The sequence below is a fragment of the Malania oleifera genome, chromosome 5 (genome assembly GCF_029873635.1).
Source record: "Malania oleifera isolate guangnan ecotype guangnan chromosome 5, ASM2987363v1, whole genome shotgun sequence".
In the NCBI taxonomy this organism is placed as follows: domain Eukaryota; kingdom Viridiplantae; phylum Streptophyta; class Magnoliopsida; order Santalales; family Ximeniaceae; genus Malania; species Malania oleifera.
In genome coordinates this window covers 100994792-101008040 of record NC_080421.1, presented here as the reverse complement: position 1 = coordinate 101008040, position 13249 = coordinate 100994792, and the positions used below count along the sequence as shown (strand labels likewise).

The window sequence follows — 13249 nt, the reverse complement described above, 5'->3', positions numbered from 1 at the left end:
AGAAGGTCTGTTGAATTCTTAAAAATTTCATAAAAAAATCTCAAAAAAGATTGGTATTTTGTTGATAAACTTTAGGAAAGATTGAAATCTTCTCAAGAAAGATTGATTTTTTTTTTTTTGAAAAACTTTAGGAAAGATTGATATCTTTAACCCTATATTGAAAAAATTTTAAATTTATATTTATATTAGATTTAAATAAGATATGATGTAAATTTATATTAAATTTTATTTAAATATATTTAAATTCAAAGAAATTCAATTTTTTTGCTTTTATAGAATGTGGGAATTCAAAATTAAAAAATGTTTTCACCAATCGCCATCAAACGGATTTAGCTTCCCACACGAGAGGATGGATGAAAAGTCAGAACTCTGGTTGACACAATACGTGGAGATAAGAACAGCTACATGGCCTAAGTAAGTATTTATATATATATATATATATATATATATATATATATATATGTCATGTGGAAAATATTTTAAGCTATCTGATTCTTTGGCTTTTAATGTGAAAATTTATGGTGCAGATGGGGAATGGGTGTAGACGACACATATGAAATTAAAGGCGTTTGAATCGCCATCTCTCCCTCTCTCTCTCTCTCTCTCTCTCTCTCTCTCTCTCTCTCTCTCTCTCTCTCTCTCTTTCTGTCTATCATCTAGAAGTCCTAAAATGTGGAATGGGCTGGTGTACTTCGCCACCTCAGGGGACAGGAGCTTTGGAATTTTCAATGCCAAAACAAAACTACAATGAGCTAAAAGAAGGAAGCAAGCTCAGCATCTCTCTCACTGTCTCACTCCCGTAAGGTATATGGTTTAATTCCCCTTCTTCAATGCAAAGCTTCCCCCACTTCAATTATGGAGGTGGAGGTGGAGGTGGAGCAGCTGTCCCTCTCTCTCAGATCATATATATACCACCGATCAATCACTCTTTCTAACGCAAACTTATTGTTTCCCCATGTCCGTGTCCTTCCCCCCCATCCCCAAGTTCTATAATTCAGAACCATCCCTCCCCCTTAATTGCATGTGCAGTTCTTGATTTGGATTGCTTATATAATTGCTGATTAATTAGTCAACTTGCAGCAAAACTTGCAGAAAGATGGAGGTTGAATATCAGGAGGTGGGTCTTCTTCTTCTTTTTCTGGTTGTTAATTATTTATTGGGCTGTGTTTGTTTCTGTAATGAGATCGGATCGGATTTGCTGATGGGTTGTTTTCTTTTCTTCATCTTTGATTAAAAAGGACTACACAAGGAATTCCAGAGGAGTGCAGCTTTTCACTTGCAGATGGTTGCCTTTCTCATCTCCAAAGGCCCTTGTTTTCCTCTGCCATGGTTCTCTCTCTCTCTCTCTCTCTCTCTCTCTCTCTCTCTCTCTCTCTCTCTCTCTCTCTCTCTCTCTCTCTCTCTCTGTTTGTATGATTATTAGTTTTATTCTTTTATGTGTCTGCAGGGTATGGCATGGAATGCCGCAGCTCCATGAGAGGTAACCAATTCTAAAACTTCTTAAAGGGTTCTTTTTCTCCTTAATTTCTTTTCATATCATTTCAACATTTACAGTTATCTTTTTTTTTTTCCCCTTAATTTCCTCAACTCTTACAGTTATTTTCCACCCCCTCCCCCCTCCCGAAAAAAATAAAAATGAAACAATTCAATCTTTTTAAAAGCAAGCACGCTTAATATCTTTCGGATGTAGTAGACGCTCGTTGTCCTGTTCTTCTCTGTACTGTACTGTATGAAGGGAAGGCAACCGGGACCTTTCAAAAACTCCTGCATGCAAAAGTTATTCTTATTTATTTTCCATATCTCTGTGGTTGGGAGCATGGAATTTTGAATGTTGGTACCCTTGTATCTTCCTAAATTACCCTTGTAATCTGCCTCCTTTAGTTATAAAAGGATGGCCCCTTTTACAGTGTTTAGATATATAATCGAGATTTTCTCCTAACTTGGTATCAAAGCCTAGGGTTTTTTAACCCATTTTTTTTTCCGCCGCCACTGTTTACTCCAGCCCTCCTGGCTACCGCAACCGCAGCAGTACCCCTGTTTCCGGCAACCACAGCAGTACCCCTTGTCAATCTTCTGACTACCTCTCGGTGTTCCTCGGCTTCTCGGTGCTGCCATTATATATCCTTATATCTTCCTAAGTTTTCCTTGTAGCCTACCTCCTTTAGCTATAAAAGGATGGCCCCTTGTACAGTGTTTAGATATACAATTGAGAGTTTCTCCCTTTTAACAGTTGGAATTGGATTCGCGTGGATTTGGATAAAACATAATGCAAAAATTATATTACGTTATTTTAAAATCTGCAGAATTGCAAATCAGAGTCCCGTCCAAACACTACCTACATATTCTTTTTGACTGTTTGAGTATAAACAAAAGTGTTTTTCATAAATTAAAATGTTAGAAGCCCTTTTGGGGGAACAATTCCATTTTCAGAAAATCCCCATTATGGCATTATAAAGCCTGATCTTTTCCCCTTTACAACCCCTCTAGCCAACCCGTCAAGGAAGAGCAATTGCTCTAGCTTTGATGATTGTGTAGTTGAAGTTAGTTGTGTATTTAATCTGAGATGATAATTGCGCAAACTCTATTTTCTTTCCTTTCCCATTGGCTTTTTCTCAGAAGAGGTAAATCCATTCATCCCCTTCTCTATGCCAGGCTGGACTCTGTTCTGTGCTCCAAGCTAGAGTTTGCTTTCCTTAAGTGTGTTGGGTTGTTGTCTTCATTGACTCTAAAAAAGCAAAAACAAAAACAAACTCCTCTTAATTTCCTCCATATTGCTACACCAACTTTCCTTGAAAAATATGATTTTGAAATGGAAAATGTAGGTTAATTTGGTTGGCTTAGGTGAATAACCAAACAACTAATTGTTGGGTTCCACTTATCACGTGCTCCAAATATATACTGCAAGTTTCAAACCAAACAAAACTATTTCAAAAAATGGTAATCACACACCAGTCCAACATGATAAAAAATTGGGCCTTCAAATAATCAAAATGAATTGACATTGTCTGTGGCCTAACATACATATGCGATGAAGTACCATTTTATGTTTTTAGGATGTGGCATCAGGCTAGCTTGCGCAGGATATGCTGTGATCGGGATCGACTACGAAGGCCATGGGCGGTCTAGGGGTGCCCGCTGTTACATCAAGAAGTTCAATAACATTGTTAATGACTGCAATAATTTTTTCAAATCAGTTTGTGGTAGGCGACCAATTACTCTAACCCTTGGAGTGCAGTTACACATCAGTCCCACCATATAGAATTCTGCCTAAAGTGCTTTGGTGAATCTCAGCGCAGGAAGAGTACAGGGATATGAAAAAGTTCTTGTATGGGGAGTCAATGGGAGGAGCCGTGGCCCTACTGCTTCACAAGAAGGACCCTACTTTCTGGGATGGTGCAGTTCTAGTTGCACCAATGTGTAAGGCATGACCACAACTTTCATGCAATCAATGTGATCAAAGTTTGGTAAATACCTTATATTTTGAAGTCAAAGCATTTGGTGTATTAAATTTATGTCAATGTCATAAAATTGTTAGATATCGGAGAAGGTGAAACCACACCCGGTGGTTGTGAATATATTGACCAGAGTAGAAGAGATCATACCTAAATGGAAGATAGTCCCCACAAAGGATGTCATCAATTCTGCCTTCAAAGACCCTGTTAAGAGAGAAGAGGTAAATTATTTTTTTCTTCCTTCTCTGTCATCATACATCACTTCTAATCTGTTATTATTATTTGGGAGTAAAACATGTTGTCTCATTCCTCGATGTGCAGGTGAGGAGCAACAAGTTGATCTACCAAGACAAGCCTAGGCTTAAAACAGCCTTGGAAATGCTCAGAGTTAGCATGAGCCTTGAGGACAGTTTAAACGAGGTTTTTTGATATGCGCTTTCGAGCCCCTTTGTGCATATTATTATTTTTTTAATTGCTATTAACACGAAAACAATAAGACCACTTTGTTTGATTAGTTAATACGTCTTGGGTGTACTTGTATGCATGTTTGCTTGGTAGGTGAAGCTGCCATTCTTTGTGCTGCATGGGGAGGCAGACATAGTGACAGATCCAGAAGTCAGCAAGGCATTGTATGAGCATGCTAGCAGCAAAGACAAGACCATAAAATTGTATCCGGGAATGTGGCACGCTTTGACATCGGGAGAGCCCGATGGCAATGTCGAGACAGTCTTTGCAGACATTGGAGCTTGGCTGGACAAGCGCACCGGGGCAGATACTGCCCTTGTTGCCATTCCACAAGGTTACCATCTTCATGACCTTACCACTGTGAAACTCACACCCACAATCCCACTGCAGCCAACAGAGGAAAGACCAAAGCAGCTGAGGACAAAACCCCAAGGAAGTTATCTCTGTGGGTGGAAGAGGCGCTACACGCACCATCACTCGGCACTGTAGCCCAATTTTCTTGGTGCTCATCGCCAGTCCTAGCCTGTCCCACATCTTGTCTGATCTATGACAACATTAAATTTTCTTTTTGTTAGCCTTTAAAATGTGAAAAATCAAGCATGAAAATCAAGTTGTTACCGAGAAAAACAATAACAGAGGAGTATATTATAAAGAAAAGGAAATAGGAAGTGGCTTTTTACGTGTTGATGTAGCAAACTGAATTTACAAAGTGAAGCCTCATTTCTATTTGAATTTTTTTTGAAAATGGTGGAAACTCAATTCGGGGTACAGGTGAAATCAGTTCAGTCGGATAATGCCCAAGAGATTGTGTGTGGGAATTTCAAGAAACTCATTTTAAAAAAAGGAATCATACAACAAACCAATTATAAGCGCACACGCCAACAAAATGGAGTGGTGGAAAGAAAGCATAGGTACCTATTGGAGGTTGCAAGAACACTCTAATTTCAGACTAATCTACCCTTAAGATATTGGGGAGAATGTGTAATGACAGCAGCACATTTGATAAATCTTCTTCTCACACCAATAATTAATGGAAAATCTTCAAGTGATATTTTGTTTAAGGAAAAAGACTCATATGATCATCTCAGGGTATTTGGAAGTTTGTGTTATGTTTATGTTAAACTTAAACCACATGATAAGTTTGCTGCGAGATCTAAAAAATGTGTATGTATGGTATATATCTCAAGAAAGAAGTGTTACGGGGCAATCGGACTCAATACTAGAAAGTTTTTTGAATCTTGAGATGTCTATCATATTTTATGAAGATTCTTTTCCATTTGAATCTTGAGATGTCTGTATTTCATCCGTCACTAATACTCCAGTTTTCCTGCTCAAACTAGCGTGGGAAACCACTTTTCGCGTGAAAACTATCTTGGGAAACAATTAGCGACGATTATTTGGGTATTAGTGACAATTTTAATGCATCACTAAAAGGAACTTTTTAGTGACGGTTAATTAACCATCACTATTATTATTGTATTAATAAATAAAACAAATTTATTTTAAACTAGTAGTGACGGTTTGTCATATTCGTCACTATTAGTCCACTAGTAGTGACGGTTCGGATGCTTTGTTACTACTAATTCTTTTCTTTTAACAAATAAAACAAATTTATTTTAAACTAATATTAATGGTTTGTCATATTCATCCCTATTAGTCCATTAATAGTGATGGTTCGGATTCTTTGTCACTACTAGTTCTTTTCTTTTAATAAATAAAATAAATTTATTTTAATCTAATAGTGACGGTTTGGAATATTCGTCACTACTAGTTCTTTTATTTACCGGGTTTCGCCCTAATCTTCCTTGTTTTTCTCATTTCCCTTATCTCTTTCCCGCCTCCTCTCCTGATCCTCCCCTCCGGATTCTCCTCACTCCGTCGCAGCACCGTTGCCGTTCATTGCAGCCCAAGGGCCCATCATAGTTTGCAAACCGTCGTAGCCCGAGGGCCCATTGTCGTTCGCTAACCGTCGCAGCCAAAAGCTCGTCGCCATTCGTTCACAGAACCTGTCGCCATAGCAGCCCCTCTCCTTCGCCATCACCAGGAGGTCAGTATTTTAGATTCCAATTTTTAAGCCTAGGGGCTTCATCCTTCTTAATTCCTTTGATTTGGGGTATGTTGCATCCTTGTTGCTGAGTATTGTGAGGTGGGAGGCTTCAAACATTTTCCCTAGGGTTTCGGGCATCCTGACAGGAACAACTCTTCAATGTTTGAAAAATACTTTGTGCTTTGTTTGGTTTTGCATTTTGTAGTACTCACCCTAGGCCCTTGGTGTGGAAAATTGCATTCAAAGAGTTCATGGGGATTTTTTTTTAATATAAAATAAAAAAATATTATAATTTAAAAAGACAAATTTTTTATCTTAGTTGTGATGAACACGTTTTTATGATAATTTTTTTTTTTGGGAAAAAAAAGAATTTCAGCTTTTAACTCTTCTATTGTCTTTTTTAAAAATTGTATAGAATTTTTACCCATTTGAAGACAAAAAATTATTTTCTTAGATTCTACTTGAAGTTCAAAAAATATTAAGGAAAAATAAAGAATATATGAATTGATTTACTTTTTCATATTTGATTATCGAAGAAACTAAATATACAACAAATTAATGAACAAAAATTTTACGTTACACATCATTAGAATTTGATTCATCTTAATTTTTTTATTATATTAGAAAAAATTTTTATTTTGAATGTTATTTGATATAAAGAAAAAATATAACGAAAAAAAGCATTTTTCTTCTTCATTTTTCGCTTTCTTCTCTTCAAGAAAAACCCTATATCCAGGTGGAGCTATAAAAAATTATGTTTTCTAAGCATATTTAATTTTTAATAAAAACAAATGTTTTCTAAGCATAATTTTACTTTATTTAATACCCTCTCCCCACACTCACCGCCAATTACCATCATCTTTCTCCACAAACCACTCCTTCCCTTTCAAATCTCTCTCAAACCATAATCGTTGTGTTGTGTACCAAATATCTTTCATTCCATTTGAATATGACACTAGAAAAAGGAGTTGGGATTGAATTATAGTTGAACTTTCTTAACACCACCACCACCAATAATTGACATCACACGAATAGTTAAATCTTGTCCCTTCCTAAGTTGGTAGGTTGCTTGTTCTTTATATATGTTTCTAAGAATAGTTAGACTCCATAATGCTTTAGATTTTTCAAACTTTTTATTTTTTGAACCTATAATTGTAATAATCCTAAAAAAAAAAAATTAATTAATAATAATAATTAATTAATTATTATTATTATTATTAATTAAATAATATAATATAATTATATAATAATATAATATAATATAATACATATATTATGAAAATCTATTTCAATTACATCATATTTGTTCAGTCATTCTAATCGAGTTATCACTATAGTTGATCTTCATGTGCAACTAATTTATAAACTACTCAACAAAGTTAACCTTCAAACTTTATTCCTTATTTTCCTTTTAACACATTACATTTTAGACCACTCAATCAACTTGCACCCTATTATATTTTTGGTTCAGTTGCAGATATTCGATTACTTAATATTACATTTTCTCCCAACTATCCTATTTTCCACATGCATCTCATATCTCTCAAAATTATAGTAAATTTCCCTTAATTTCACTAAATTCCACACACACGTATATCATCTTTCACTCTCATTAGACCACATTATTCAATTTCACACACAAAATTTCGCACATCGATCAATCATGCGCATTCCACCTAATCAAACTCCCTCACATCACTCACCTTACACTTTGCATTACCTCACTTTCCACTCAATGCACATGCACATACCCTAGCAAATCCTATCCTTACATTTCCTACAACTAGATTCCCCCAACCACCTTTTCATCAATCCAATTTTGATGTAATAGGATTTTGGGGAAATCTCAAATTTTACCATTTGAATGTATATTCCTTTCTTATTAGTGTATTATTTACCATATAATTGTTGTGTTAAGACTTTCTGCTCTTATTGAAATTATATTGCATCTCTTGTGAAATACTGAATTGAGTTACCATACTGGTTCTGAATATGTCTTCTGCGTGGCTGATACAGATTTGTGTATCGCATGCTGGTAGTGAATTTAGGTTCTCGCATGCTTTTATATATAAACTCTTTTTTAAGGTAATTTTTTTTTTGGAAATGTTCACTTTAGTCGGCATGCTGCCGAAATTTCACTAATTTTTTTTTCCAAATTTTAAGGTTTCATCTTTCCTAACCAATGCCTTCGCGAACGAAGCCTCGGGTTGCCTCAAAGCACAACCACTCGCCACGATGCGTTGCCAAGAGGCAAAGGGTCCAAGACCCGCCAAGGGGAGAGTCTTCTTTCAGGGGTTGAGTGGCCTTGAGTAAGCATGAACGGATTTCAGATGTGACAAGAGCACCAAGGGTGACTGCTGAGGATGTGCAGTTGCCCCCGGCATATTCAGCTGCACCACCCATTAGAGAGCAGTCCCCGAATGTTACCCCAGCGCTTACAGAGGACATGCCCGTTTAGCCGGTGCTGTTCCATATGATTAGGCTGACCATGCCACTGGATATTGCCGCGGGGCCTCTAGCGAACACGCTTGACCAGTTGGTGTCACTTCGTATCCTTAGGCCACGCAAACCACCACCCTCCCCTCTTACCCCTAACTTGCGTCATATTCTGGAGGAAATGGCACGGGACCGAGACGCCGCTAGAATAGTAGCAGCCTCGCCTTGCTTGGCCAGTTCTAATTTTGATTCTGACTCTGATTAGAATAGACTAGATGCTTGGGATCTTTTGATGCACTTTCTCTTTTTTGCTTATGTATTGTGCTCATCCACCCTTTGCTTTTATTTTATTTATTTATTTTTTTGATATATTCTGTTTTACCATGTTTTTGAATGGCTGTACACATGTTTCGATGTTTCTATCTACATTGTATTGCCTTTGAATTAATGAAAATACATGGTGCTTTTGGTTTCTACCTATATTTTGTGTTTCACTATATCATTACATTTTTCTGGCTATTTTTGGATTTTATGTAGATGTTACTTACACAGATAAGGTAGGCAAATAAGTGTTCACTTTTTTTCTCCTTCTTGTGGCGTATTTTCCTTTTTTTTGAAGGAAGGCAAATGGAAATTGTGTTCTCAAGTATTTGATTTTTATTTGTCTCTAGGAGAAGGAGTCTTGGGATATGAGCACTCAGGAGAAGATTGAAGCTGTGGATAGAAAGAAAGAAGAAGGAAATGCATTGTTCAAGACTGGTAAATATCTTAGAGCTTCAAAGAGATATGAAAAGGTACATTTTCCCAGCTGAATTTCATGAGGATGAACCCAGCTGAATTTCCTGTATATTGAATTGCATGCTTGAACTAAACGCCATCTGCATGGCTAATGCTGAATCTTATGAATTTCATGCTGGTAGCTGCTTAGGTTGTTTCATGTTTGGACTGAATGCATGAGAACACACAGGGGAGCTGAACTCCATCCTTAGTGAGTTGGCCTAAATTTAACTATCTTAGGGGTTCAAATGAATTGTATTTTTATTGTTTTCGTGATTTGCAGGTTTGAAAAATATTCTATTTATAGATGACATGCTGCCGAAATGTCATACATGGCTATAGTCATTAAAATGTGTGCTAAAATGATTACAATGTCCAGTATATTTTGAAAGGATGAGTGAATAAATGAATAATTGAATTTCATCCATTTAATGACACTAGAAATTAGTTTAATTTTGGGTGAAAGCCACGTGAGAATTATTATTATTATTATTTTGAAAAAAAAAATGTGAATGGAATTTGGTGTGGAAGACCACTATGAGGAATTAGTAACTAAGCCCACATTTTTTATGCAAAAAAACATTATTGTCATGTAGCCCTGGAGTACTCCCACTGCACCTAGTGATTAATTTAAAATAAAGAGTCTATTTTGATGGCTAACTTAGAGTAAAAATAAAGAAGGGTAGTTGGGGAGGCTTTGTGTGAGCCCACAAAAGTGAATCATATTGGAATTGAGCGACTGCCTTTTTTATTGTACTTAGTAGTACAAGGCTACCCATTTTGCATCCTAAGAGTGGTTGGCTGTGCTTTATAGAATTTAGAGTTGAAATGTATACCCATTATGCATAGCGAAAGTGCATGTGAGCTTGATCTCCTCATCATAAGCATCGTACAAACGTTGGGAATTTTCCTAAGAAACCTAATTACCTTCTTTCCTTTCTGTCGTAACGTATGACTTGATGGAGAACAACAATAAAATTAGCGCGAGGGTCGGATTTGATCTCTTTGTTCCTTAAGTATTGGCATAAGAAAATGCTACTTATCTTGCCTACTTTCCCTTTATGTTGTTGAAATTAAGGATAAATATGATATTTTAGGTATTTGCATCAAGAAGATCATTCCTGCATAGGGTGTTGGACTATGAAGACGAATTGTTTGCATTGCTGATGCTGGTTCTTGAAACTCATAGCTTACAAACTACAGCTTTTCATCTTTCAAACTCTTGACAGTTATTGCTTCATTAAAAAAATTCTTAACCCCACCACCACTAGCGGTAATTTAAAAAACTAGAAACTTTGTTTGCTACTACTGAAATACATACTTGTGTTGAACGCCAATTGCATGGCTGATGTAGTATATTGTGAATTACATGCTGGTAATGGATTTAATTTGTTGCATGCTTGAAATGATTTATTTGCTTAAAACAACCAGATTTCAAGTACAAGTTTTATGGGAAAATGTCTAATTTATAGACGGTGGCTCCTCCTCACAAGAATAAGGTGCTTCTTCTTGTACATTGTCATGTTAGGATCTTAGTTTAACCGATCTCAAAATATTCTTGGTCCTTTGTTTTAGAAACTAGTGGAACTAGTAAAGATTGAATGTTGAGGTGTTGTGAATTTCTCAGCTTGATGTGATATCCGTGGTCTTTTGAGAGATCTAATCAAATGTGGAGAAATGAAAGGAAGTGTACGTTTTATTATTATGTTTTCTACAATAAAAGAGACAATGGTATTATGTTATATGAATTGTAGATTGAACTACTGGAATACATGTTTGTGTTGAACGCCAACTGCATGACTAATGTAATATTGTGAATTGCATGTTGGTAGTGGATTTAGGTTATTGCATGCTTGAAATGATTTATTCGCCGAAAACAACCAGATTTCAGGTACAAGTTTTATGGGAAAATATCTAATTTACAGATGGTGGCTCCTCCTTGCAACAATAAGGTGCTTCTTCTTGTACATTGTCATGTTAGGATCTTAGTTCAACCGATCTCACAATATTCTTTGTGCTTTGTTTTAGAAACTAGTGGAGCCAGTAAAGATTAAACGTTAGGGTGTTGTGAATTTCTCAGCTTGATGTGATATCCGTGGTCTTGTGAGATATCTAATCAAATGTGGAGAAATGAAAGGAATTGTAAGTTTTATTATTATGTTTTCTGCTATATAAGAGACAATGGTATTATGTTATATGAATTGTAAATTAAACTACTGGAATACATGTTTGTGTTGAACGCCAATTGTATGGCTGATGCAATATATTGTGAATTACATGTTGGTAATGGATTTATGTTGTTGCATGCTTGAAATGATTTATTCGCTTAAAAAAACCAGATTTCAGGTACAAGTTTTATGAGAAAATATCCAATTTATAGACGGTGGCTCCTCCTCGCAACAATAAGGTGCTTCTTCTTGTACATTGTCATGTTAGGATCTTAGTTCAACCAATCTCACAATATTCTTTATGCTTTGTTTTAGAAACTAGTGGAGCTAGTAAAGATTGAACGTTAGGGTATTGTGAATTTCTCAGCTTGATGTGATATCTATGGTCTTGTGAGAGATCTAATCAAATGTAGAGAAATGAAAGGAATTGCAAGTTTTATTATTATGCTTTCTGCAATATAAGAGACGATGGTATTATGTTATATGAATTGTAGATTGAACTACTAGAATACATGCTTGTGTTGAACGCCAACTGCATTGCTGATGCAGTATATTGTGAATTGCATGCTAGTAGTAGATTTAGGTTGTTGCATGTTTAAAATGATTTATTTTTTGAAAACAATATACCGTTGCAAGTACAGGTTTTATGGGAAAATGTCCAATTTGTAGACGACATGCTGTCGAAATTTCATTATTTAATGCTTATTATATGAATTTCTCTGGTGTACTCATAAAATTCATTACTGGTTGGATTATTGTGTACTTTTTATTGTAAACACCCAGGTTTGGAGCATATCTCTATGGAAAATGTCCTATTTACAAACAAAATGCTGTCAAAAAATTTTTTAAACTAATAAAACTTAGCTATTTAAAATTGTATAATTTTTTTTTAACTATGTCTGATTATTTTTCTATCAAATCTTTGATACTTATAATATGTATACATATATGTTCAAAAATCATATACTAATATTTCTTTTATAATCTTAATTTATAGGGTTTGTGGTTGTCACAACATCAGCATGATGTCATGCACTACAGTCAGATGCAGCTTTTGATTATTTTTTTAATATTTTTTTATCTGAATAGATAGAATTTCTTTATTTTAATTTGAATTTGAATAATGTATTCATATTTGAATTTGAATTTTGAATTTTTTTTGTTATCTGAACATATGGAATTTATGTATTCTAATTGAATTTCAATAATGTATTTGTATTTGAATTTCGAATTTGAATTAGAATTTTCAATAATTTATGAATTTTTTTTGTAATTATGATTTCATGTTATGTATGTGAAAATGTAATTACATATTTTTACAAGAATTAATGAATAATAATAATAATAATAATAATTTTAAATTATTAGTGATAGTTTCAAAATTGTGACTAATAAATGTCATTTTTAAGTATTGGTGACAAATTTTAAAATCGTCACTACTATTAGGGTAATAGTGACAAATTTTAAAATCGTCACTAATAATAGAATAGTAATGACGAATTTCAAAATCGTCACTAAGATTGAACTAGTAGCGACGAAGTCCAAAGCGTTACTAATAGCATATTAGTAGTGACAAATTCTATATTCGTCACTATTACTCTGGTATTAGTAATGTTTTGAAATTTGTCACTACTAGTCTACTATTAGTGACGATTTTGAGCAGAGTCAACATAGAATTTATAGTGACGGTATAAGTGTTTTAGTGACAATTATAATCCATCACTAATACTCTATTAGTAGTGATGAATTTTAAAATTTGTCACTAATAATTATTAGTAACGGCAGGTATGGCAACTATTTCAAAATCATCACTAATACTTGAAAAATCGTCACTAATACTATTAGTGACGTTTTGTGATTATTAGTGACTGTTTTGATCTTTCACTAATAACCTTATTTTTTGT

General features: G+C 34.9%; 2 protein-coding genes across 3 annotated transcripts in view; both read left to right on the top strand.

The window, feature by feature from the left end:
* The window catches only part of LOC131155035 (uncharacterized), a 389116-nt gene that overhangs the window by 219285 nt on the left and 156582 nt on the right, over nt 1–13249 (top strand). The gene's annotated exons all lie outside the window — the stretch shown is intronic.
* Nucleotides 482–4613, top strand: LOC131155033 (caffeoylshikimate esterase-like). Of its 2 annotated transcripts, XM_058107926.1 has the most exons (9): nt 482–804; nt 1081–1117; nt 1239–1329; nt 1448–1480; nt 3054–3200; nt 3292–3422; nt 3536–3673; nt 3774–3872; nt 4011–4613. In XM_058107926.1, exons 2-9 carry the CDS (start codon nt 1097–1099, stop codon nt 4404–4406), a joined length of 1056 nt encoding a protein of 351 aa, XP_057963909.1. In that variant the 5' UTR covers nt 482–804; nt 1081–1096; the 3' UTR covers nt 4407–4613. The 2 variants fall into 2 exon arrangements, with proteins under 2 accessions (XP_057963909.1, XP_057963910.1); XM_058107927.1 differs by lacking the exons at nt 482–804; nt 1081–1117 and having other exon boundaries at nt 3297–3422.

Coding starts and splice junctions, on each gene's coding strand:
- LOC131155033 (XM_058107926.1), top strand. CDS start 1,097: ATGGAGGTTGAATATCAGGAG. Junction 3,423..3,535: donor TAGTTGCACCAATGTGTAAG/GCATGACCACAA, acceptor TAAAATTGTTAG/ATATCGGAGAAGGTGAAACC. Junction 3,873..4,010: donor TTGAGGACAGTTTAAACGAG/GTTTTTTGATAT, acceptor TTTGCTTGGTAG/GTGAAGCTGCCATTCTTTGT.